We start from the raw sequence: 22,539 nt of genomic DNA on the forward strand, positions 1-22,539 counted from the left end.
CATCCGGTGAATTTTTCGTCTACACGAAACAACCGCCGGTGGACCTTGTACCGAGGGCGTGAAGTGTGCCGACACCCAACTTTAAGCTTTGGCGAGAGCCTTCGCAAGCACAGCAGACCTTCGCTCTCTGGCTTTGGCCTGGTGCCGGCCCCAAGAACCACCTCAACACCGGCGCTGGCCAAATCAGCGCTGGCGCCATTGGCCAATCAGAGCGCGTCATTTTCTAACAATTTGTCCGAAAATGCCCGTTTGTGCTTTGTATTTAGAAAAGATCGCAAAGTTACCGGTCCAACCTGCAAACCGTCCGGACCCAACCTGTAGAAAACGGCGCAACCTGCAGTTTCGCATGGCGCAACCTGCACTTTAATTGCCCAATCCGAGTTAGAAAAACCCCCTTGGTAAAAATTAGAGTGGAAAAAGAAGAATTTTTTTTTTTTTTTTTACTACGATTTGGTGGTGATTTGAATTTTCCAATGATTTAAAGGGATTCATTCTTCTTCTTTCTTTCAAAAAAAATTTTTTCCTTTTTCCTTTTCCTTTTCTCTATAGTTACATCCATATATAACTTAATATTGTTAAGTATATACAATCTATCTATTCAATTAATACACAACAATGGGTGCTTCTGATTCTTCTTTCTTTATTGATTTCATGATGGGTGGTGTTTCCGCCGCCGTCTCCAAGACTGCCGCTGCTCCAATTGAAAGAGTCAAATTATTGATTCAAAATCAAGATGAAATGATCAAACAAGGTCGTTTAGGTAAAAAATACGATGGTATTGGTGAATGTTTCAAAAGAACTGCTGCTGAAGAAGGTGTTACTTCATTCTGGAGAGGTAACACTGCTAATGTTATTAGATATTTCCCAACCCAAGCTTTAAACTTTGCTTTCAAAGATAAATTTAAGGCTTTATTCGGTTTCAAAAAGGAAGAAGGTTACTGGCCATGGTTTGCCGGTAACTTGGCTTCTGGTGGTTTAGCTGGTGCCACTTCTTTAGCTTTTGTTTACTCTTTAGATTATGCTAGAACTAGATTAGCTAATGATGCTAAATCCGCTAAAGGTGATGGTCAAAGACAATTCAATGGTTTATTCGATGTTTACAAGAAGACTTTAGCTTCTGATGGTATTGCTGGTTTATACAGAGGTTTCGGTCCATCTGTTGTTGGTATTATTGTTTACAGAGGTTTATACTTCGGTTTATATGATTCTTTGAAACCAGTTGTTTTGGTTGGTCCATTAGAAGGTTCTTTCTTGGCTTCTTTCTTATTAGGTTGGACTGTTACCACTGGTGCTTCTACCGCTTCTTACCCATTAGATACCGTTAGAAGAAGAATGATGATGACTTCTGGTCAAGCCGTTAAATATAACGGTGCTTTCGACTGTTTCAAACAAGTTGTTGCCGCCGAAGGTGTCAAATCCTTATTCAAGGGTTGTGGTGCTAACATCTTAAGAGGTGTTGCCGGTGCCGGTGTTATCTCCTTGTACGATCAATTACAAGTTATCTTATTCGGTAAAAAATTCAAATAAACTAATTAATTCTATACATTAAATTAAGTTTTTATCCTTTTTATATTTTACTCTCTTTTCGTTTAGTATAATGTTATTAATTGTATAAATTTTTGTATATATTTAAGTTAGTTTATTCAAAAAAAAAAAAATTTTTTTTTTTTTTCAGTTTTTCGCTGTAATTCCTTTTTGCTCCCGGGACAAGTGTCTGAAAAAAAAAAAAAAAAAAAAAAAAATGAAAAGAAAACTTTCAGACACGGAATAAATGTCTGATTAGGTAATATTACAGTTTACCGAAATTACATGTGAAGGATTTTGCAACTACATTAAATTTAAGTGAAAACAATTTATTACTATATAACCAACAAACGAATGTAGATCAGCCAAAACATTCATTACATTCCACCACCTGTAGAATATTTACAAGAAATATAATAGGAATGCTTTAACTAACCTATCCCCCAAAGTTTTAATTGGTACTTTTCTTAAAATTTAAGTACAATAAATTGTATTCGTTTTTCAAATCATAAAGAATCTTTTCTTGTTTGGTATAACCAATTTTATTTAAGATTTCATCACAATTGATCAAATCGTTTAAATCATTATTAGAAGTCTGTTTCATTTCATTGATTAAAGTAACACTGAAATTGCCCGGTTCAAAAATTGATAATATTTTGATCAAAACTTGAGAAATTGATACCTGATTCGATTCACTAAATGGATAATTGGTTTCAAACGATGCATATGACCAACCTGATTCCGGAGTGATATGCAAGGTATAATAGTAACCACCATTTTCTAAATCAATCGAATTTGAAGAATATCCACATGGACTAAATGAAAAAGCATCGTGGATAAAGTCAAACTTGTTCAATGGAACAACTTCTGCATCTTCATCGTCATTGAATTCCATATTATCACTTAAGGATGGCGATGGTAATTGGACTTCGGAAGATTTGAAAATTGAATCCAAGCCAGTAAATTTCATTGTTTTATATCCATTTTCGTGTCCTTTATCATCATCTTCACCTAAACTATCAATTCCTGGTTTACGATCAGTGATGAAATTAATAGCTTTATTTGGATTCAATTCAGTCATCAATACTTCAAAAGTTTGATCATTACAACAATCATTATCAGAAACAACTTGTTCACCTCCCATATAAAGGTACCAATGATCGTCACTAGTGAAGTCCCCAACAACGTAAGATTTCCCGTTAATGAAAAATTCATTCAATAACTTCACTTCATTTTTCCAATCACGATGAACGTGTTTTTGTTTATCAGGAAACATAAATGATCTTCTTGAATAAAAAATTTTGAAAATTTTAAAACTATCAATACTTTCACCCAAGTAGTTACAAATAATCTTAAATAAATCTTCTAAACAAGCTAAAGTTGTGGTAGTACCACAAGTCTTCAAAATCAATTTATGTGGGAAAACAAATAAAGAAGATTCTGATAAAAGATAAGAATCCATATATTTAGATGATTTCATCGACAAGATTTTGCAATTAACTAAATCCAAAATCTTAACCCAATCTTCTAATTTAATACTTCTTAATCCTTCCTTGGTAATACCATCCGGAATTCTTGTTTCATTTGACCAAAACCATATTTCTAATAATTTTTCTGGTCCTTCAAATGCAAATGTAGAATCTAAATTTGCCAGAAGTTCATGATCAATATAGTTATCTTCAATGTAAGCAGGAGCAACCATAATCTGTAAATTCAAAAAGCTTTCAGTGTTTTATTTTTTTTTTCTTTTTTTTAATTATCTAAGGTGGATTGAAACTTACTCTTAAACAAGTTAAATTGAAACGAAGAGAGAAGTAGCAAGAAACGTTTCAATGTAAAAGGCAGAATCAAACCTTTTTGAGCAGCAAAGTAGGTTTTTTTTTTTTTTTTTTAAGTTTTTTAGCAGTCTTTGATTATCAACAATACTTTTTATTTAGCTAACCAAAAAAAAGTATTGAATTCACACTGGCGGAAGGGGGAGGGTCAACAACCAAGTGGAGTTTCTAAAAAAAAAGGGAAAATATGTCAGCAAGAGGTTACGGAAGTCAAAACGACAGATTTCTAATGAATTCAATAAATGATCTCAGAAAACAACGGCACTTGTTTCGTATTTATCTAAGACCCAGTAAAATGGATATATAATGTTATCCAGGTTCTAAAAGTTCAGTTGTGAAATTCAAACGTCGTGATTCTTTCTTAGGCATAAACCTTAAAGAGTTGTACGTGTATAACTTGAAACCAGATCCTTTAAACTAATCTTTCTTGAAACTATAACAAGAAAGAAACAATCAAAGGAAGTCTTAAAGCAGTTATTGATCTAATAACAGCAAATATAAAAATTGAGCTTAATAACGAGTTTTTTATGTTTGTTTAATAATTTCGAACAAACCTTGTCGAGCAACAATAAAGTGAACTAGCTGAAAAATACTTTACCAAACACCAAGCTTTCAATCAACTTATAGTGAATTGCAGTAAGCAGTAAAGAAAAAGGAGTAATAAACATGAAAATTTTTCAATTGTCGTTTGATTAAATCAGTCATTCTAAATTTCCCGCATTTTTCAGATCCTTTTTTTTTTTGTTTTGTTAGCAACTTTTAATTTCTGAGACATTTTCCTATTGTTTAATGGCCAAGTAAGAGATACTGAACTATGGAAAAGAGAATGCTGAGGTGTTGGATACGACTAAGTCACAAGAGGTTTAGGTGAGAATGAAGTTTAGGCTTTTTTGCATGTCTGGGGTAAAGTTCTACGGGAAAAAATTGTTAGAAAAAAAAAAGTTGAACAAACAAAAAATTAAACAATAATTTATTAATATGAAATAAAGATCTAGAGATCAAGAGAATTATAGAGGAGATAATGTAAACTAAACACTTGAAAAGGTGATTTAAACTAAACACTTGAAACGATTTCACTTGCGTTTCTCAAGACTTCAACCATCTTCAAACATTCTTTTCTCTTTTGAACAGTTAATTCATTTTCTTTAACCAAGTCACCTAAATCAGGAGAATTATATAATTTTTCTAATAATTCTTTTTGAATATCTTCTTTTGATTTAACAATTAATTTCAACATGATAGCTTTTGGAACAACATCAGCAACGGTTCTTTTAACTATATTAAAATAAGAAGAAATCAATAATTTAATAACTTCAGTTTCCATTGTTTCTCTCTCAGTCATGGTACCAGTAGCTCTCAAGACTGGAGGAGGGGCTTCCATACTTTGTAATCTCTTTTTATTTTTAGAAGAGAAGAATCCACCAAAGAAACCGTTTGAATTGTCATCTTTTGGAGATTGTTGTTGAACTGGTTGTTGACTTGGAGGTAATGGTTTACCAGTTTTTGGATCAACAGCAACTTGAGGTTTTGGATGGAATTTTTCTTCAACAATAGCCATTGCTTGACTACCTTTTAATAAATCTGGATGAGCAGTATTGACATAAGTTTCTTCTGATTTGATAATATCAGTAACAAATGTATTACAAGGAATTAAAGCATCTCTTAAAAATTGAATGAAATGATTAGATAATTGTTCTTTTAATTGAGGATAACGAGAATATTGAGTTTGACTAATAATTTGAGATAATATTCTTACCAATTCATCAAAAATTAAATTAATACAACGAGTAGAAGGTTCTTCCATTCTATGAATTTGTTGTTTGACTAAAACTTCGAAAGCTTGAGTACCAACAAATAATGAAGGAGCAGAACCTGAAGTATTATGCATAATTGTTCTAATATCAGCATCTTTAATTTGATCATAAGGATCTAAAGCATTAATACCATTTTTAAAAATTTCGTGGAAAACAAAAGAAATACGAGCACCACCACTTAATTCTTGAGAAGTTAATTCTCTTGCTTCACCATTTAAAATTCCATTATAATCTTTTGAAAAATTAGTAATCATATTAAGAGCAATTGAAGTTGGAGATTCACTCATTTCGGGTCCTAATAAACTTAATTCATTTTGATATTTTTTCAAAGAATGTTCAATTCTCATCTTGATATCTGGTAAAGTACCTTTGATATGATGTAATAAAATACCATTTAATTTTTTAGCTAAATATGGTGTACCACAAAAATGAGCTTTTGCTTTATAAGATGGATGGTTTTCAAAATAATTACTTTCATCTTTCAAAGCTTCTCTAATAGTTTTTTTCTGTTCAATATCTTTTTGACCTCTATTTATAACTGGAACATAACCAAATCTTAATGGAATAACTCTACCAGCCAAAATATCAATAACATCAGTACCATGATCCATTAAATCAACTTTTGTCAAAACACCAATTGTTCTTGAACCTTCAGGATCAACTTCTCTTGCCAATTTTAATCCATCTGAATTAGCTAAATCAGTATTCGATGCATTAACTGATAAAATAATTGCATTTGGTTTTGAAATAAATTTCATAATCATTTCTCTAATTTGTCTTTCAATATCCTTTGGTTGATCTCCCACTGGAACTTTTGTTAAACCTGGTAAATCAACTAATGTTAAAGTTAAAACATGAGGTGAATAAATTCTTAAATTAATTGGACTTGCACTAATTCCTAAATTTTTACCAGTTTTAGCATCGGTTTCTCTAACAATTTCTTCTCTAATTTCTTCAAAATTATAAATTCTTTTATTTGGTAAGTGTAAAAACTCCCCCCATTCATCAGCATTATTTTCAGATTCTTCTCCTTTATCATTTTTAGTATTTATACCTGCTAAATCTCCATTTGATTTTGGAGTTGATCTTTTATTAATCAATTGTAAAATTAATGGTCTTCTAGTAACAATACCAGTACCTCTAGGTAAAAAATCACGTCCAACAATATTCTCTAAAACTGATGATTTCCCACTAGATTGTGATCCAACAACCGTAATTTGTGGTAAATCAACTGGAGAAGCCGATCCTCCCCCCAATGGTGCCAATGCATCTTGCAACTTGTTAATGGTGGCTATCAATGTCTCATCCATCTTTGCTTCCAATGTATTATCCTTTCTTCACGTCTATTTCAACTGATTTGGGCGTTTATTTGACTTGTTGTTCTCCAAAAATGAATGATAACTTTTTTATTAGCGTGGTTTTTTGAGCCCCGAGACACGACCCAGTTTTCTCTAAAATTCATTACACCCGTACATTTCACGATCATTAGATACATTGATATATTACTTATATACATCTATATTAACAAAACTTCTCTATGTAGCTATTGCTGGCAGTGTAGCTGAAGCCTTTGAAGGGGTCAGGCGAGGTGTTTTGGTTGCTGTTGATACTGACCCCGCCGTCAATGGGTAAACTGGTGAATTCTTCACTGAAGTTTTCAGCCAATATGGGGTCGGTGATCACTGGGACGATCGGGGGAGTAAGTAATGAATAGTTTTGGGATTCGAGGGCATTCCAATTGACTTTGCGGAAGAACCGGTGGGTTTTGAACCTTTCCCAATTAGAGTCAACCTGAAACCTCTTATTGATATTTTTATTTAGTAATTTATTTAATAAATCTTTTGCATCCAAGGAGAAGTAGAATGGGAAGTTAATTTTATTTTTAATGATTTTATCTTGAATAGCTTTATGGCTATTTCCAGTGAAAGGAGGTTTACCACTCATCATATCAAAGATAACACAGCCTAATGACCACCAATCGACCAAATAATCGTATTCTTCACCTTTTAAAATCTCGGGTGCCATATATTCGGGAGTTCCAATGATGGAAGTGCAACTATCGTCATGACTATTACCGATTGATTTGGATAATCCAAAATCGGTTAATACCAAGTGTCCAGCACTGTTGAGTAAACAATTTTCTGGTTTTAAATCTCTATAAACAATACCCAATTTATGTAAGTGTCTTAATCCCATTGCCATTTGTGCAGAGTAGAATGCGACATCGTCTTCTTTAAACACATTGCCCAAAGTATTACTGGCAGCAGTTAAATGATGGAATAGTTCTCCTCCAGGGATATATTCAAGAATAAGGTAAAATTTATCATCATCTTGTAATGCGTAAAAAATCTTAACAATATTCGGATGATGGGTTATATTGGTCAAGATCTGGCGTTCCAGAATCGTTCGTTTAACGTATTTGGTATGGTTTTCATCCTTTTGGTGTATTTCAATCGTTGGTTTTTGCAATTGTTTTTGAGCAAATAATTTCCCGGTATACTTATCTTGAACCAAATAGACTTTCCCGTAAGCCCCTTGTCCCAACACCTTGATGGGAATAAAATCTTTCAATACCCGATTGTTCGGTTCCTTATAGGCTGCTTCTTCTTCTAAGTCTTCCCGGCCAAAATCAGAAGGGATCACTAATTCCAGAGTATGGGAATGAAGTGATGAGATTGATTTAATTGATAATCTTCTATAAACAGACGACTTCCGTCTACGCGCAGCCATGTACTTGGATGGCCCCCTTACCTCTTCTGCTGAAGCGTCATTGGCCGGGTCATTCGTCGTATCATTAGCCGTATCGCTGGCAGTAACTGATGCTTGGAAATCAGCTGCAAATGCATCCTCATCGAATGAAAAAACACTAGATAAAGGCATTTTCTTAGGGAAATTTAAATTAAAAATTCGTTTCTTCTGTTACTACCTGTCAATATCTATAATCCGAACGTCGTTATATATTCATTTTATGTCATTCGTAGAGAAAGAAGACTATTACTTATATATGAATTCTTATAGGCTTAAATTTTTTTTTTTTTTTGGTTTATTTTGTCGAGCATACAAAGAAAGGGCATCATTATGACCCATGGGGACGGTGCTTTGCCCGATGGCATGGACGGTGCTTTAGTCAATGACATAGACGTTGATGTCCACGTCGAACTGCTGCAACTCCTGCTCGGTGTCTTCCCAAGGCACATTGAACAAGCCAGCGTTGATTTTGGGCATATTGACCACTATTAGGTCTGACGAGTCGTTGCTCTCAAACTTGGTACCGTGGGTTTGTAATTCTTCCACCTGTGACAATAGATGTTGCATTGAGAGATTGGTGTTTGCAACAATGTCTTTAGGGGTTAGCTTCTTTCTACCGGCAAAATCACTGGTGAATAAGCAAGCAACGTAGAATTGATGGCCATTTCTATTTCCAGGGTCCGAAGACGATGTGGGAATTAAGTAGGATGTTCCTAGAAGCTTGGACGGATCAGACGAGTGCTGGGAACAATGGTCAACGTATTTTTCATAAGCAGATGGGAACTTGCTTTGGAACACTCTTGCAACCCCAGCACCCCAGCTACCACGACAATTGCATGCGTGGGCCAAAATCGATACGGACTTGTCAATTGGAGTGTGACTGAATAGGTCTCCCTTGATGTACTTAATCATAATCAAAGATTATAGTATAAGAAGAAGAGGAAGTAAATTGCAAGGATTGGTTTTTCTATTGTTGTGAGATTTTACAAGATTTTGGTTCCAAATTGCAAAAATATCAGAAAATCGTTCGCTAATAAATAGTAATTGATATTTACAAGATTATATAAGCTAGGTATCTATAAGCAATCTTTCTCCAGCAGAGGCAAAGTTGATGTTGTTCAACTTGAATCCCTTTTCACTGCCGCATCCAAAGAGATTTTGCATCTCAATGGTTTCACCATCATTGCCAAAAGTCTCATTGTAGGTGACATTTTCGTAGCTACATTCAAACACGAAGCCATTTTGAAGCGTTGTATCGAGTTCTGGATTGGGATTGAAACGATCCTCAGGAGTTAGCATGAAGAACTCAATCCGATCTCCAATACTGAGTTTTGCTTCTGGGGAAATAGCAAGCATGTTAGCCTTAGCACCCCAACCACCACCGCCGGCAATGACTTCGAACTTCTGTGGTAACTCTTGATTAGGTTTGTATAATTTAACGAAAACCTGAGTGTCTTTAGACCCAATGTTCATAAGTTTATCGTTGTTTTCAAGAAACTTGGCTGCAGGTTTCCTGTTAATCTCTTTCACTAAGTTCCCGGTACATTTCAGAATTAGTAATGGTTCGCTTTCGGAGTCGTACAACGGGGTCCATTTATCAAATGATTGAGCTTTGCCAAAGTTTATAGTGGATTCAGGTAATGAAATGGCCAAATCGCTCAATGTTTGTCCGGAATTGTTATGAGATTCTTGTATGTACGAAGGTTGGAAATAAAATAGCGTAACCAAATGATGGGTTTGGAAAACAGTGTTTGCCAAAGATAGTCTGACCTTATTTTTCAGATTGAGGGTTATATCAAAGTTGGAGTCAATGGTTTTCCAATTTTCCTTAGCCGTCACTATATGTATTCCGTCACTTTGTTTTGGATGTTCATGTTTTCTGTCCTTTTCTTCTAATTGAGTTGACTCTTCAATTTTAATTGGTTCGTCCAACCATAACTCTGATATCCCATTTCGATGACTGTGAGGCACAACACTGTCTACACCTGCCACCACTACTTGGAGATCATGTTCTTGATGCAAATCAATGCTTCTTCCAATCACTTCATTTAGCTGAGTTGGGGTCGATAATACAATCAATGATTTGGGACTTAATTGCGATGGGGGTGTTAGACTCACTTGCTGTGGGTTTAATGTGGTTTTGGTGTAGAACGCATTTGCTCGTGCCAGAGTACTCAACCGTCTACCAATACCCAACCAGCTGCTTCTAATCATTGTTGGGGGATTTAAGACTGGAAGTTGAATTGATGAAAAAGACGAAAAAAAAAAAAAAAATCTTTATACTGAAAAAAAAGGTATGCAGGACTTTATCTATTTACTATACAAAAATCTATAGAGCATTACTTTTTAGTAGGAACATCGGAGTCTTCATCGTGTTTAGATCTTTTCTTTGAATCCGGTTTCTCCTGTTCATTATGGTCAGGCAGTTCACTTTGTTCATTGAGAAGCTTTTCCTTTTCAATCAATGGTAATACTTGTTCAGAAAGAACGGCGAATTCATGGTCTAAATCAATGTCAGAACCTCCATCAAGAACTTTTTTCAAGACCGGCCCCCATATTCTTTCGTCTTTTTCAAAAAAATCAGAGGTTTTGAAAACGTTTTTACCCAATTCCCATTCTGCTTGTTTGGTTCTGATCAATTCCACCATGTAAGCCGATGAGCCCATTGCTCTTCCATAATCATTCAAAAGACTTCTGATGTAAGTACCCGAAGAGACATCACAGCTAAGATGGATCATTGGTAATTGATCTGGAAGTTTTGTATCTGTAGGTAATGGCTGGGGTTTAATAGTTTTTTTTGCATCTTCAGGAATATTTGGATCAGACAAATATTGCTCGGAGTAATATAATGGACTATCATTCAAAGTAGGATTATTTGCCAACAAGTGTTCTATTGGTTCTCCATTTTCATCCACTTTACTTTCAAGCTTGGCAAAAGCATGATCGGTACTAAGAGAATCTTCTTCGAATACTTTGATATCAAAGACCTTCACTTCTCTTGCCTTGATTGGCTTAGGTAATGGTTTCCCTTCTCTGGCATAGTCATATAAAGGCTTACCATTCATTTTCAATGCACTAAAAATTGGAGGAGTCTGTTTGATATCTCCGATGAATTTAGGCGCAGTGGCCGTAACTTGATCCTTGGTAATATGTTCAATTGGATTCTGGGTTAGCACCTCACCCTCTTGATCACCAGTTGTTGTTGAAATTCCAAGTAATGCCTTGGTTTCGTAAGTCTTACGACATTCTGTTAAATAATGTTGTAATTTTTTAGTCCCGGATCCAATTCCAACCACTATAACTCCTTTAGCAAGAGGGTCTAAAGTCCCACCGTGTCCAACTTTAATCTTAACTTTACTAACTTTTTTCTGAATAAATTTCTCAGAATTCCTCTTATCGGTAGCATAATTGGCATAAGTAGTTTCTTTAGCCTTGCGTAGATCTTCAGCAAAAACATCGGATTCTGTGAAAAGTCTTTGAAGATCCAATATACAATTATTGGATGTGACACCACTAGGTTTTTCAAATGCAAATACCCCGTTCATACTCTTTGAAATGTATCTGAACAACCTTGACATACACTATTAAATGGAGATACGACGATATAAGGGAAGAGAAAAACTTTTCAATTTGATATATACATCCATACAAAAAAATGAAAAACACTAAAAAAAAAAAAAAAAAATTGAAAATAAAAAAATTCTCGTATGTGCAGTACGGGTACTAATGGCATCTCCAGACAGATAAGCTTGATCATCAGCTCTTTCTGCTGATGGACGGCTTTGGGATTTGGATATCGAGCTAACGCAGTTAGTAAGAATTCTAGATTACGCAAAAAAATGGGGGTATACATACCGAGAGGTAACCGCATCTTCTGGGAGAAATGAATTTGATATCTCGATCAGATGCGTTGAATAAGTTTTGATTCACGTCTACGTCCAAGTAAGTTTCCAACTCCAAGAGCTTTCTCTGGGAGTAGTTTCGTAGGACATATCTGCTGAATATCCTGGAGTAAAATGTGCCGGTTATAAGGTCGAGAAAATTTTCCAAGAGATTGGCAAGACTGAAAGGGTTGAATGCTTGTAATAACAAATGATTAATCTTTGTGATAATGGTATTAAACTCTTGAGGAGTGATTAGCCCGGCCTCCAATGGGGTTATCGATGTAGCCCCGAAGAGACTATGGTCATCGAATTCTCCTACGGGGTGGAATTCGTATGGGTCTTGACTTTGGTCTAATAGTGCAGCCGGTTCCTGACCGGGCCAATAGGTGGAGAATTGGGGGATCATGTATCCGAGCTCGTGGCTGTGGAACTCCCGTGGGATTCGTATCACTCTCGTAGACTTATAAGTGGCAGAAGACGTAGCAACATGGTTATTGGGGAAATGGTTGATCACTATGGCTTTTGTTCGATGTTTGGTGGTCTGAGCATCGACAGGGGACGTCGACGACGACAAGAGCGACGAGCGGGACCCCAGAATCAGATTATAGTCGTTCACCAAGAACTCGTGGTAATTGAAAAACGAAAGTGCATCTCTACTGGAAGAAGACGCAACGGTATTCAAATTGGACTTGACAGCACTTGTATCGACCGTGCTTCGTTCCTGGCCGATCCCGTACTTGGAGTTCGGATCGTTCACATTCACCGGATCGTTCACGTTCACCGGATCTAGCTCCATGTCTTAAATATCTATTCCTTTCTGGCTTTATACACCTCTTGCTGGTTTTTGCTTATCTTTATATTCGTCACGAGTGAATGGAATGGTACCCGTCCTGCACACACACCCGTCCACTGACTCTCTTATCTTGTTAAAGTATACAATACAGGCTGCAACACTGGCAGCTCTTCCCTGGTTTTAGATAATAAGCAACACTAACAACTGGTGCTAACTTCACGAAGTCTTGCTTTGATAAAGCCCTAATCGAAAAACCCACAAACAAATCCGGTACGCACACATATTTTTTTTGTCGCTTTTAATGAGCTTATAATTTTTTTTTTTCACTTTTTCAAAATTTTCACTTCTTCTCTTCATCAATTACTTCAAAAGAGAAGCTTCTAACGGTTTGGAGGTGCTTTCGTAACTTGGAGGAAGATCACAGGAGATGGTGTAATTCTGACTATGCCAATATGTTTACAGTATGTACTTGTTTATGTTCATTCAGCTATAGATTATAATGATGATAATGAGTCCAAGAGGACTCCGTAATAAACCCAGCTCAATTGATAATTTTTGTTTCATGATAAGAAGGTTTAAGATATCTGAACTATATCGCATTGGTGGTTGAACTATTTGTTAAGGATTTTTACTAACCGAATTTAGAATTCAAACTTGTTTTCGATTGAGTAGTTATTAATACATGCATTTTCTTGAACTTATTAATTGTAGTAAAGTATTGTAGTTACAAGGTCGTATGACTAAGATTCAAAGCAGAACCAATATTACAAGGTCCTAGGGATTACCTGTAGTCTTAGAATCAACGGTCTTAAGACTTGTGAGTCGTTGGATAAAATTTTCACTTTTTCGCTGAGGAATCTCAATTCAAAAATTTTCAGCTTCGACGTTAAGTGATTTCTTTTATATAGGTTTCAAAGATTAAGAATAGGGTAAACATTATGATTCCTTTAAGACAGTCTCAAGCAGTCAAGGGATTGGCCAGAACATCCCAGTTGGCCAGGATCCTGGCTGTTCCGGTTTTGAGAACTGCAACTCGTTTTCAATCAACTAGTATTGATACGGAAACTAAAAGCACTACTGAAGCGCCAAAAGTAGTTCCTTCAAAGATTAAAGGTGATAGAAGTAAGAATTCTAAAAACAACAGAGGACCTTATAAGCCAAGTAATCGAAAATTAAGAGAGATTGTTTCTCAAATCTTTGCAACTGTTGATTCAATTTCAACTTCAAATGATGTTATTCCTGCTATTGAAATATTGGAAGAAGGTCTTAGTTATTTAAGAGAAATCCAAGCAGTGGAAGGTATTGAAGAGGGTTCTCTTTATTCTAGTTTCCAACCAGTTATTTCCAAACTTTTCGTTAAAGCTTCAGAAATTTCACCAAATGATTCAAATAAATCTTTAGAAGACCTTTTAGATACCTTAATTCAGTATAAAGTGGCTCATGGAAAACATTTCACCGAAATCATTGCTTACACTTTGAAAAATGTTGAATCGCCAGAATTAATGGTTCAAGCATATGGTGATGTTTTAAGAATATGGGTTAAATATATCGAATATTCTTCGGAATTAGGTCATCAATTAAATGAAAAAGTTTATCATTTTATGTTTTTAGAACGTTATTTTAAGGATAACATTAAACATTTGGTTTATTTCTCATATATCATGTCGTGTTTGAAAGCAAACGCTGAATATGATTCTCAAGTTGCTAAAAAACTTTTACAAACTGAGGAATTATCAAGTATTTATGATGTTCAAGCTGCTTTATCCAAGTATAAATTAACTGATTCATTAGAAGCAGATATTCAAGTCTTTAAGAAAAACTTGGATGATTTAAATTTAAAATCTCTTGATCCAAATGGTCCTTATGTTTTAAGCCAATTGAAAACTTTTGTTTATAGAAAAGACAATACTAATTTGAGAAATCTTTATTCTCAAGTTAAAAATGCATCAGTATCGAATAATATCCCAATAACTGAATTAACCATCAGTAATATTATGAATGGTTTCTATACTAATTATTCATTTGACGATGTTTTTAGACTTTTCCAAGATTTAATCTCAAATGGTGTTGAAAACCCAAGTCAAGCTACCTGGGATGTTGTTTTAAGATCAATGAGTCATATGAATAATTTAAGCAGATTTAACGATGCTAAAAGAAAGGACATTTATAATAATTTCGAATCAACTTTGAACACTGCTTTGAAAAAAGGATACCGAGTTGATGCAAAAGGTTTATGTACTATTATAAATGGTTATGCCAACTTCAATAAGTTTGATAAAGTTGATGAACTCTTGGAACAATATAAAGATGTTCCCGTTATCCAAGCAGCTAAAAATGGTATTATTAATGCATTAATCTTAAATGGTAAACTTAATTTAGCCGAAGAAAAATTCTTAGAATTTGATAGAGATGGATCTAATTATAAACCTTCAAGTACTGTTATGAATTCGTTTATAAGCGTCTATGCTAAGAAAGATGATCTCAAAGCGGTTGAAAATATCATGTCATATATGAGAACGAACGATGTCGCTCAAGATATTGCTACCTATACTACTTTACTTGATTATTACTTCAAATCTTACCGTAAAAGAGGATTAGTTCCTGATATTGATGTTTTATTCAAAGAAATTGGAATTGATTCTGATTTCCTTGACAATGAAATTTCATTAGCAGCATTAGTCGATGGATTATCAAGAGATGGTCTTAAATTGGAAACTGCCAGACAAGTTTATGCATTTGCCAGTGAAAAATCAAAACGTCTTCGTGAAAATCCTCATATCTTAACTTCTTTAGTTAGAGCCGAAATTACCCATGGTATAATTGGTAAAGGTGAAATTTTATTTGACAGATTAATTAAATCTCATAACACTACGAGAACCTGGAATAATATTATTGTTGGTTTATTAAATAGAGATGATACTTTAGCTTTGCAATATTACCAAAGACTCAAAGAACAAACTCAAATTAACCCAAATATCAAACCAAATAAGTTCACTTTATATTACTTACTTTGGCACTACATGCAAAAAAATGATTCAACAATGATTCAACATTTTATTGATGAAATTTCTGCAGTTGGATTAAATGATTTGGGTAAAGATTTACCAAAATTATTATCAAGACTAAAAGGAGATTATAAGATTGACGAAAGTTTATTAAACAGAAGAGAATAAGCCTTTTAATAGTAAATAAAAAATTTGACTTGTACATAATACAAATACATATTCTTGTAAACTTACAACAAAATTAAATTTTAATGAATAAATAAATACTATATACAAACAAAAAGACAGGTTAAAGAAGAGAAGAATAATTAACTAAAGAATTTGATTACATACATATATATATAAGAAGAACAAATGCAAAAATGGGGAATCGTAATGAAAATCAAACAAGAAAATGGAGCAAAGAAATGAATTAGTTTTCAGATGAACTAACTTCACCCATTGCCTTTTTCCATAATGGAACAGACCAATGTTCAAATCTATCAAAAGCATTATCAAAATTGTCCAAAGCCGGTCTGGTATCTAACATGAACGAAGGCATTCCTGTTTCTTCATCATCTGGAGCACCATAATAATCAATGATATATCTGACTTGTTTCCATCCTTTATTTTTACCTAAAGATCTTAAAACAGTCCAATCATGTCTATCAAAAGGAGGTTGAGTATTAAAAGTTTCTGGGAAATATTTACCTAACCAAAGATACATTCTTGCTCTTGGAGATAATTCATGAGGCTTACCAGTAAACTGTAATAATCTTGGTTCAACTCTCGTTGATTGACTATGTTTATCTTCCCATTCTAAAATTTGTTGCCAAGCACCTTCATTTAAGAAATTATGAACTTCAACCATTGATTCAACTGCATCTTCAGGAATACCATCACCTTTACCCTTTCTTAACATGGCATTTAACATTTGTTGAGGTGAAGGATATTCCCATAAACCTTGATCATCTGACTCACCTCTTGGAATTGAACTAATGGTTCTTTCAGTTGAAAGAACGACTTTTTGTCCTGGAGCTCTCTCTGATGATATGGCCATGGGCATATTATTCAAGGGGTTCAACACTTCAATATCATCTTTAACTGGACATTCTGAAGCTGAACCTGAAGCTACGTTTGGTTTAACCGGACACAACGACTCTTGATTTGAATTTGATTTGGATAATTTTGTGTGATCGATAGGACATGCTGCAGCCGAAGAACCTCTTAAGGGTTTGCTAGTATGTTGTTCAGCCCAAAACCAACCCATTTTGAACCTTGGAATCTCTTCTATACCTCTGCTAAGAATGGATAGACAAATAGCAAATAGATAAGAGTGGTAGAGTTCCCTGCGATGGAGCAAAAAAATTTGAATCCCCACCGACGAACCCGTACACCGTCAGCCTTCAAACCCGCACACCCAGGAAAAGATAAAGCCCAGTAGGCCAGGGGTTCAGCCGAGTAGAGGAGGAAGAAAGCCCAGCGAAGCCTGCCAAAGAGAACGATACCCGAAGCGAAATAAGAGAAGAGAGAAAACTCATCAATAAGGAAGCCAATGTACCAATAGGGACGATCAGAAATTTTGCCTAATGTTGCATTAAATAATTATTTGGGCCTAATTTTGCATCAAAAGCATTAAGTCTTGTTACGAAGGAACAACAAAGCAGGAGCAATGACCCCCATGGAAATTGGGTGAAATAATATTTCTAGAAGAATGTGGCCTCATTACATAACGATGGTTGAGCTAGGATAAGTCCGTGTTGAAGTCGATATAAGTTGACTGGTTTGATTTTCCTGTTTTAAGAAGAGTTTGCAACAAAATAAACAAGTTGTGAAAAATTTGAAAATTTGAATAGTTAAAGATAAGCTTTTGGCAACAAGGACCAAAATCTCCAAGAACTGCGTAACAGTTATCGTGTGATAATTGATCGAGCGTCGATCTAGAAGAAATCAACTTACAATCAAGACCAAGCAAAATATGAAGAATCTAAACAGGAGAGAATCTAATTATTACAGAGGTGGTGAGATCGAATAAAGCGATAAACATAGCAAGCATAAGCAAAGATTAGAAAGAAACAATCTTACCTATATAGAACTAACAGGAACCTGAAATTAAGCTTTGACTAAGTGAAAACTCGAAAATAGGATTAATTTTCGATCCAATCAGTATGGGCTCAAGTACCTTGTATTGTTAAGCGAAAAAAAAAATGAAGAGATTTGACTTGAATTAGTTAATTTTTGTTAAAAGGACAATAATCTCAAGGGCACAAATGAGCTTATTGTTCAATTGAATATAAGCTTGCCCTATTGTTTGGATAACAAAAGAAGGAAGTCATAGAGCTCCCTGTCAATGAATATAATATACAGCAGGTGGGATTACTACATCAGTTAACGACGATGAGGACCAGACTTAGAATCCTGGTTAAACTTGCCCCATCCTTAAAGAAAACGAAGAATAGAAGGAAGCTTACGGGATTGCATGTCAGCCCCTTGAAGCTCGAGCCGCCAGCATGAATGGAGTATGGTTTGTTTAAAGCTTAGTTTATCATTATCGAATGTCGTTCTTGAAAACGAAGGTATCACGACATTCACCGACATTCACCCGGTCGACGCCTGCCGAATTTGAAATTAAAGGTGGACGACACCATTTTCTATTAATTTCAGGGGTTTCTATTTCCCTTTTTGCAGCTTGCAACAAGAGTCTACAGGTTGACCTGGTTTGGGGGTATAACCAAGCTTAAAAAGTAATGAGGACAACCTATTCAGTCAAATACATTCCGAGGAGCCAGAGTGGTATAATCCCAGGTTTGTTCTAGAGTTTACGGTACAAGCTTGCCCCAACCGTACATTCAGGCATTTAAGTACGATCCAGTCTTATCAATATGGTTTCGCCTTTATATTTGAGGATGGCCATTACATTTCGGTTTAATTTTATTACTAGAATGAAGTAGTTGAAGAGAAAAAATATTCAAATTTCATCAGAAAAGAATTATCTTTTGGACGGTGATATTTTTTTTTTAGTTATTTTATTCAAATTGAACCGGGGGTGTACATGTCGAAAGAGGTAAGTAATATCGTAATTACAAAGACAATTGAATTATCAAACCAATCGTTGAAAATAATGACAGTTACCATGTGTTCCCAGTCAAGTTTTATTCGATGATGGAGAATAAAAGCCTTATCAACGAGTCTTTACCAGGTGATTCTCCTCCTGTGGACCAATAATACTTTCTTTCCATGTGATAGTAAAGAGGCGGGTGTAGTTGTTAGTTAATGCTTATACTAATGGTATAAAAGTAGTAAAATATAACATGAAGATATTTTTATGAGGTAATCACCAAATACCGTAAAGAGACTATGGCTTTAAGGAAACACCTCTTGGATGTGAGGATTTGAATTCTTGATAATTATTTCTTACAGCTTATAACGTATTAATTTGCCGTCTTCAATCCAACCAAAAACTGGTATCTTCTTACATATAAGAGCATTGTAATATTTCGCTTATTCAACCAGTCGAGTACCATTCAATTGTTATCAGGTTTCTTTTCAGAGACGACCAACTGAAAAAAAAATTTTCATACCATGACGACAAACAATACTTTATATAGCACAACATGACCAGCTTATACATTAAGTGATCGGATGACCCGATGAGATGGCAAGTTACAAAAAGTAACAGCTAGTAGTATGTAAGTAATATAAGTAATATACGGAAGTAATATACGGACTAAATACAAAGCTAACTATCACGGCATCAGTAACAAAAAATGAAGGATCATGAGATCAAATATTCCTAGTTTTCAATATTTTTAGAAAAGTAAAGGCAAACAAAAAAGAAAGGAATCGATACAAATGGGTATGTGGTTGCATTTATATAGCCAACTTTCTCAAATCCGAATAATTTGGCATTGACAACTTGTTATATGTGAATACGCTAACTACAAACCTCTCAAATATTGTGTTGATCAAGTTACTACGGAGAATTTTTTTTTTTGTGAGCAACCGCTTTTTTTGTTATATGTTTTTTTTTTCTTTTTTGTTAGAAGAGCTAAAAATTTTCAACGTTTTGTTACTCCATTGCAAAGGAGATGAGGTTCAGATCAGTAAATGTGTGAATTGCGAGTATCAAGAATCCTGGGGTAGTACAATCCGGTAACCGTTGGAATAGGCCAGGTTAATTATATCTACATATTTAGCCAAACACTAAGCAACTACGAAGAACAAAATCAGTAGTTGTGTAATAATTGAGCATTACCTTTGCCAATTCGGATCAAATTGATTGGATGTTAGCGAGATGAGCTGATATATCTTTCCTACATAAATATCTTTACATATACTAGTTATAAGTTCACTAGGTTACCTTGACTTCCTGCTAGCAAGTAGTCCTGGTTTTAAATGCGCTAATAGTATCCCCGACGAATCATCGATCCAGCTATCTCCTTCTACACTCCGTCCTCCCGTTCTCGTCCCCCGACCCTCTCATTGTAGCTTGAGGATTATTCTAGCCGAACCAACACAAAAAATTGTAGTGGTAGTTGTAGACTGACAAACAAAAAAAAAACTGCAAAAAAAAACAAAACATCAAAAGTGCAAAAAACCTGGAAAGGGAAACCTTTTCTGGAACCACAAATTTAAACTGTAAACCAAACCCGCAAAGGACTGGACACCAAACAGACAAATGTCGTTCACCACAAAAGGTTGAAACGTTTCAAACCTTTGAAACGTAAAAGCGGAATATAGAGAGTCGTACCAGGTGCAAAATTAGACGATGGGAAGATAATGTAAAGCGAAGGAGCTCATGCTCATAGAAGCACTCCTTCCAATGAGGCTGGTTTCAGTTCAAACAATTGATTTAGTGCACCATCCTCCTTCTTAAAGTGAAGAAACCGCTATTTTGGGAAACGGAATACCAGATAATGGGCCATAGTAATACTTATTGAGTTATAATTATACTAAATAGAGTTTCCCATTGAGAATCAACCCCTCGGAGTGAAAAAAAAAAAATTGACCCCTCTCTCGATTGTTAAGCGTTGAGCGATGAGCGTTTGATCAAGATTGATCAAATGTTGCAATATGGTGAATATGGTGAGTGCCTATTGCACTTTTATTTTACAGAATCGTTTTAGGACTGCTGAAGTATTGGACTGAGACATGTAAAAGGTCTGTGTTTCATACGTGCTAGCAACTATCTCGCAAATTTTTGGTAATACAAAACAAAACAAAAAACAAATTTATATAATGAAAATCGTGAATCATTATATCAATGAGTCAATGGAACCCTATTGATAGACAAAGCTTTACCCAGCGTAGGTATATGACGGAGTTGTTCACTGTAGGTAAAGAATTGGGTGATTTTTGTGATTTGAATTAAAACAGTAAAGAAATACACCTTTTAGTCTTTTATGTTACAATCATCGTCAAGTAATACGGGATATAAAACAACGGAAACAAAAGAGGAAACAATTGTAGATAAAACCTGGAAAATAGCAATACAACACTACAATGTAATTACATTAATTATCAACCATAACTGTACCGAAGGAATGAACAGTACATGAATTGTATGCAACAATCAAAGGTTGAGTGGAGCAACATTTTGTACAATTAAAAACTTCGGAATCAAATATACTAATGTAATCATTTTCAACCGAATAGTTTAGCATTGATTACTGGTGCTAGTAAGTAAGGAGGCGCAACAGAAGATTACTGGAAAAAGGCAAAAGGACAAAACAAAAATCTGGTGAAGGGTTGTTCTCAGTTCGTCAGTGATTGAGATACGGCGAGGCTCTTTTCCCAAACAGTGAAGAATCTCCGATTCAAGTTTATTTAAGCTACTTGACTACTCACCAAGTACAACCAATTCTACAAAGCATTGGTGCACCTCCGAGCTTTAGACGTAACTTGAACCTAAATTTGAATATAGTTATGATAATTGACATTTTACTGAGTCCAGAAGTCTTGGTGCGACATTTCCCACCAGCTTTCTTTTCAGGATTCCTGAAATTTCCAACTTGTTTATCAAATGTCTGACTTTTAGCCAATATATATCGTCAAAGGGATATGATCAGGTAGAAGTATCGGTTAACAACTACGGAATAAAAAATAAGCTTCCTTACTTGTGAAAAATTCGTCTAATTTTACACTTTTTAATTGAATTGAATTAATGCACCAGGATTATAGCTCAGTACACCCACAGATACATGATACGTTGAACTTACTGAATAGGAGAACACTAAAGATGTTGTAGTGAGAATTGTGCTTTTTTTGTAGTAAAACATTCGGTTGTTGTTGGCGAAAATTATCTAACCAAATAAACAGATAGAAGGAAAATCCTTTATTGTTAAGCGAATACTTGTGTTATGTTTGACAATCCGTTTCATGTATTACTCCAGTATAACTTGGGAGCCTAATAAAAGATTTGGTTTTGTACTATTGACCAACATCAAAAAAAATAACTGTGAAACATCAAGGGCTATCAAGAATATTTTCCCATATAAACCGAGTCTCATACGATGTTGTAATGGGGGGTTTTATTCCTTATAAAATTGAACCTTTTAAACTATGCACCTACATTGTTCAAGGCTCTAACATTTATTCTATTATGTTATTTTTGTCTTGAGGTTAGAAAATTTCAAATACTGGTTGGAGCAGAATCAAATAGGAGGTTACTTTTTGTGTTTAAGGAGACCTTGAAAACTGTAGAAATCGTCAGAAATTTTCATTTACTTAGATAATCTTGCCTCAAACCTTCTCACAATTCTCAAATGGGTCAAAATAGGAGAAAAAATGATTTTATGGTGCTTAGGGCAATGCCCTACAGATGATTTCAAGGAATTATGAAAGTAGGTGATTCTCTACAGTTTTACCGAGCAGATTTACCGATCATCCATGGGGCGGTATCAAAGCTCTTTATCAATAGCTTAGGAAGCAACCAAAGAATATTACGAGGAAAAACTG

The 22,539-nt window shown here is 34.9% G+C and overlaps 9 protein-coding genes across 9 annotated transcripts; 2 read left to right on the forward strand and 7 right to left on the reverse strand.

The window, feature by feature from the left end:
- The first annotated feature begins 492 nt into the window (after nucleotides 1-492).
- Nucleotides 493-1,706, forward strand: PET9 (ADP/ATP carrier protein). The gene has a single exon (XM_020223157.1). The coding sequence runs from the start codon at nucleotides 616-618 to the stop codon at nucleotides 1,525-1,527; it is 912 nt and encodes a 303-aa protein (XP_020073851.1). The 5' UTR covers nucleotides 493-615; the 3' UTR covers nucleotides 1,528-1,706.
- Nucleotides 1,707-1,975: 269 nt separating this feature from the next.
- Nucleotides 1,976-3,226, reverse strand: SPE2 (adenosylmethionine decarboxylase; the record flags this gene model as incomplete). Its single annotated transcript, XM_020220301.1, has 1 exon — nucleotides 1,976-3,226. One exon carries the CDS (start codon nucleotides 3,224-3,226, stop codon nucleotides 1,976-1,978), a length of 1,251 nt encoding a protein of 416 aa, XP_020073852.1.
- Nucleotides 3,227-4,076: 850 nt separating this feature from the next.
- VPS1 (dynamin-like GTPase) lies at nucleotides 4,077-6,695 on the reverse strand. Its single transcript, XM_020223158.1, has one exon. The coding sequence runs from the start codon at nucleotides 6,481-6,483 to the stop codon at nucleotides 4,414-4,416; it is 2,070 nt and encodes a 689-aa protein (XP_020073853.1). The 5' UTR covers nucleotides 6,484-6,695; the 3' UTR covers nucleotides 4,077-4,413.
- HYPBUDRAFT_114971 (AGC family serine/threonine-protein kinase) lies at nucleotides 6,695-7,903 on the reverse strand (the record flags this gene model as incomplete). The annotated part of the gene is made up of 1 exon (XM_020219085.1): nucleotides 6,695-7,903. One exon carries the CDS (start codon nucleotides 7,901-7,903, stop codon nucleotides 6,695-6,697), a length of 1,209 nt encoding a protein of 402 aa, XP_020073854.1.
- A 224-nt stretch (nucleotides 7,904-8,127) lies between these two features.
- HYPBUDRAFT_144649 (ADP-ribose 1''-phosphate phosphatase) lies at nucleotides 8,128-8,847 on the reverse strand. The gene has a single exon (XM_020219887.1). It carries the CDS (start codon nucleotides 8,831-8,833, stop codon nucleotides 8,297-8,299), a length of 537 nt encoding a protein of 178 aa, XP_020073855.1. The 5' UTR covers nucleotides 8,834-8,847; the 3' UTR covers nucleotides 8,128-8,296.
- A 142-nt stretch (nucleotides 8,848-8,989) lies between these two features.
- On the reverse strand, nucleotides 8,990-10,135 carry HYPBUDRAFT_115181 (uncharacterized protein; the record flags this gene model as incomplete). The annotated part of the gene is made up of 1 exon (XM_020219099.1): nucleotides 8,990-10,135. The coding sequence occupies one exon, from the start codon at nucleotides 10,133-10,135 to the stop codon at nucleotides 8,990-8,992; it is 1,146 nt and encodes a 381-aa protein (XP_020073856.1).
- Nucleotides 10,136-10,260: 125 nt separating this feature from the next.
- Nucleotides 10,261-12,601, reverse strand: HYPBUDRAFT_150728 (pseudouridine synthase; the record flags this gene model as incomplete). The annotated part of the gene is made up of 2 exons (XM_020220302.1): nucleotides 10,261-11,502; nucleotides 11,777-12,601. The coding sequence occupies 2 exons, from the start codon at nucleotides 12,599-12,601 to the stop codon at nucleotides 10,261-10,263; spliced, it is 2,067 nt and encodes a 688-aa protein (XP_020073857.1).
- Nucleotides 12,602-13,495: 894 nt separating this feature from the next.
- HYPBUDRAFT_168803 (uncharacterized protein) lies at nucleotides 13,496-15,771 on the forward strand (the record flags this gene model as incomplete). The annotated part of the gene is made up of 1 exon (XM_020222823.1): nucleotides 13,496-15,771. Exon 1 carries the CDS (start codon nucleotides 13,537-13,539, stop codon nucleotides 15,769-15,771), a length of 2,235 nt encoding a protein of 744 aa, XP_020073858.1. The 5' UTR covers nucleotides 13,496-13,536.
- Nucleotides 15,772-16,015: 244 nt separating this feature from the next.
- CYC3 (holocytochrome c synthase) lies at nucleotides 16,016-16,852 on the reverse strand (the record flags this gene model as incomplete). The annotated part of the gene is made up of 1 exon (XM_020219107.1): nucleotides 16,016-16,852. The coding sequence occupies one exon, from the start codon at nucleotides 16,850-16,852 to the stop codon at nucleotides 16,016-16,018; it is 837 nt and encodes a 278-aa protein (XP_020073859.1).
- Between the last annotated feature and the right edge of the window lie 5,687 nt (nucleotides 16,853-22,539).

Source organism: Hyphopichia burtonii (assembly GCF_001661395.1).
Source record: "Hyphopichia burtonii NRRL Y-1933 unplaced genomic scaffold HYPBUscaffold_9, whole genome shotgun sequence".
Classification (NCBI taxonomy): domain Eukaryota; kingdom Fungi; phylum Ascomycota; class Pichiomycetes; order Serinales; family Debaryomycetaceae; genus Hyphopichia; species Hyphopichia burtonii.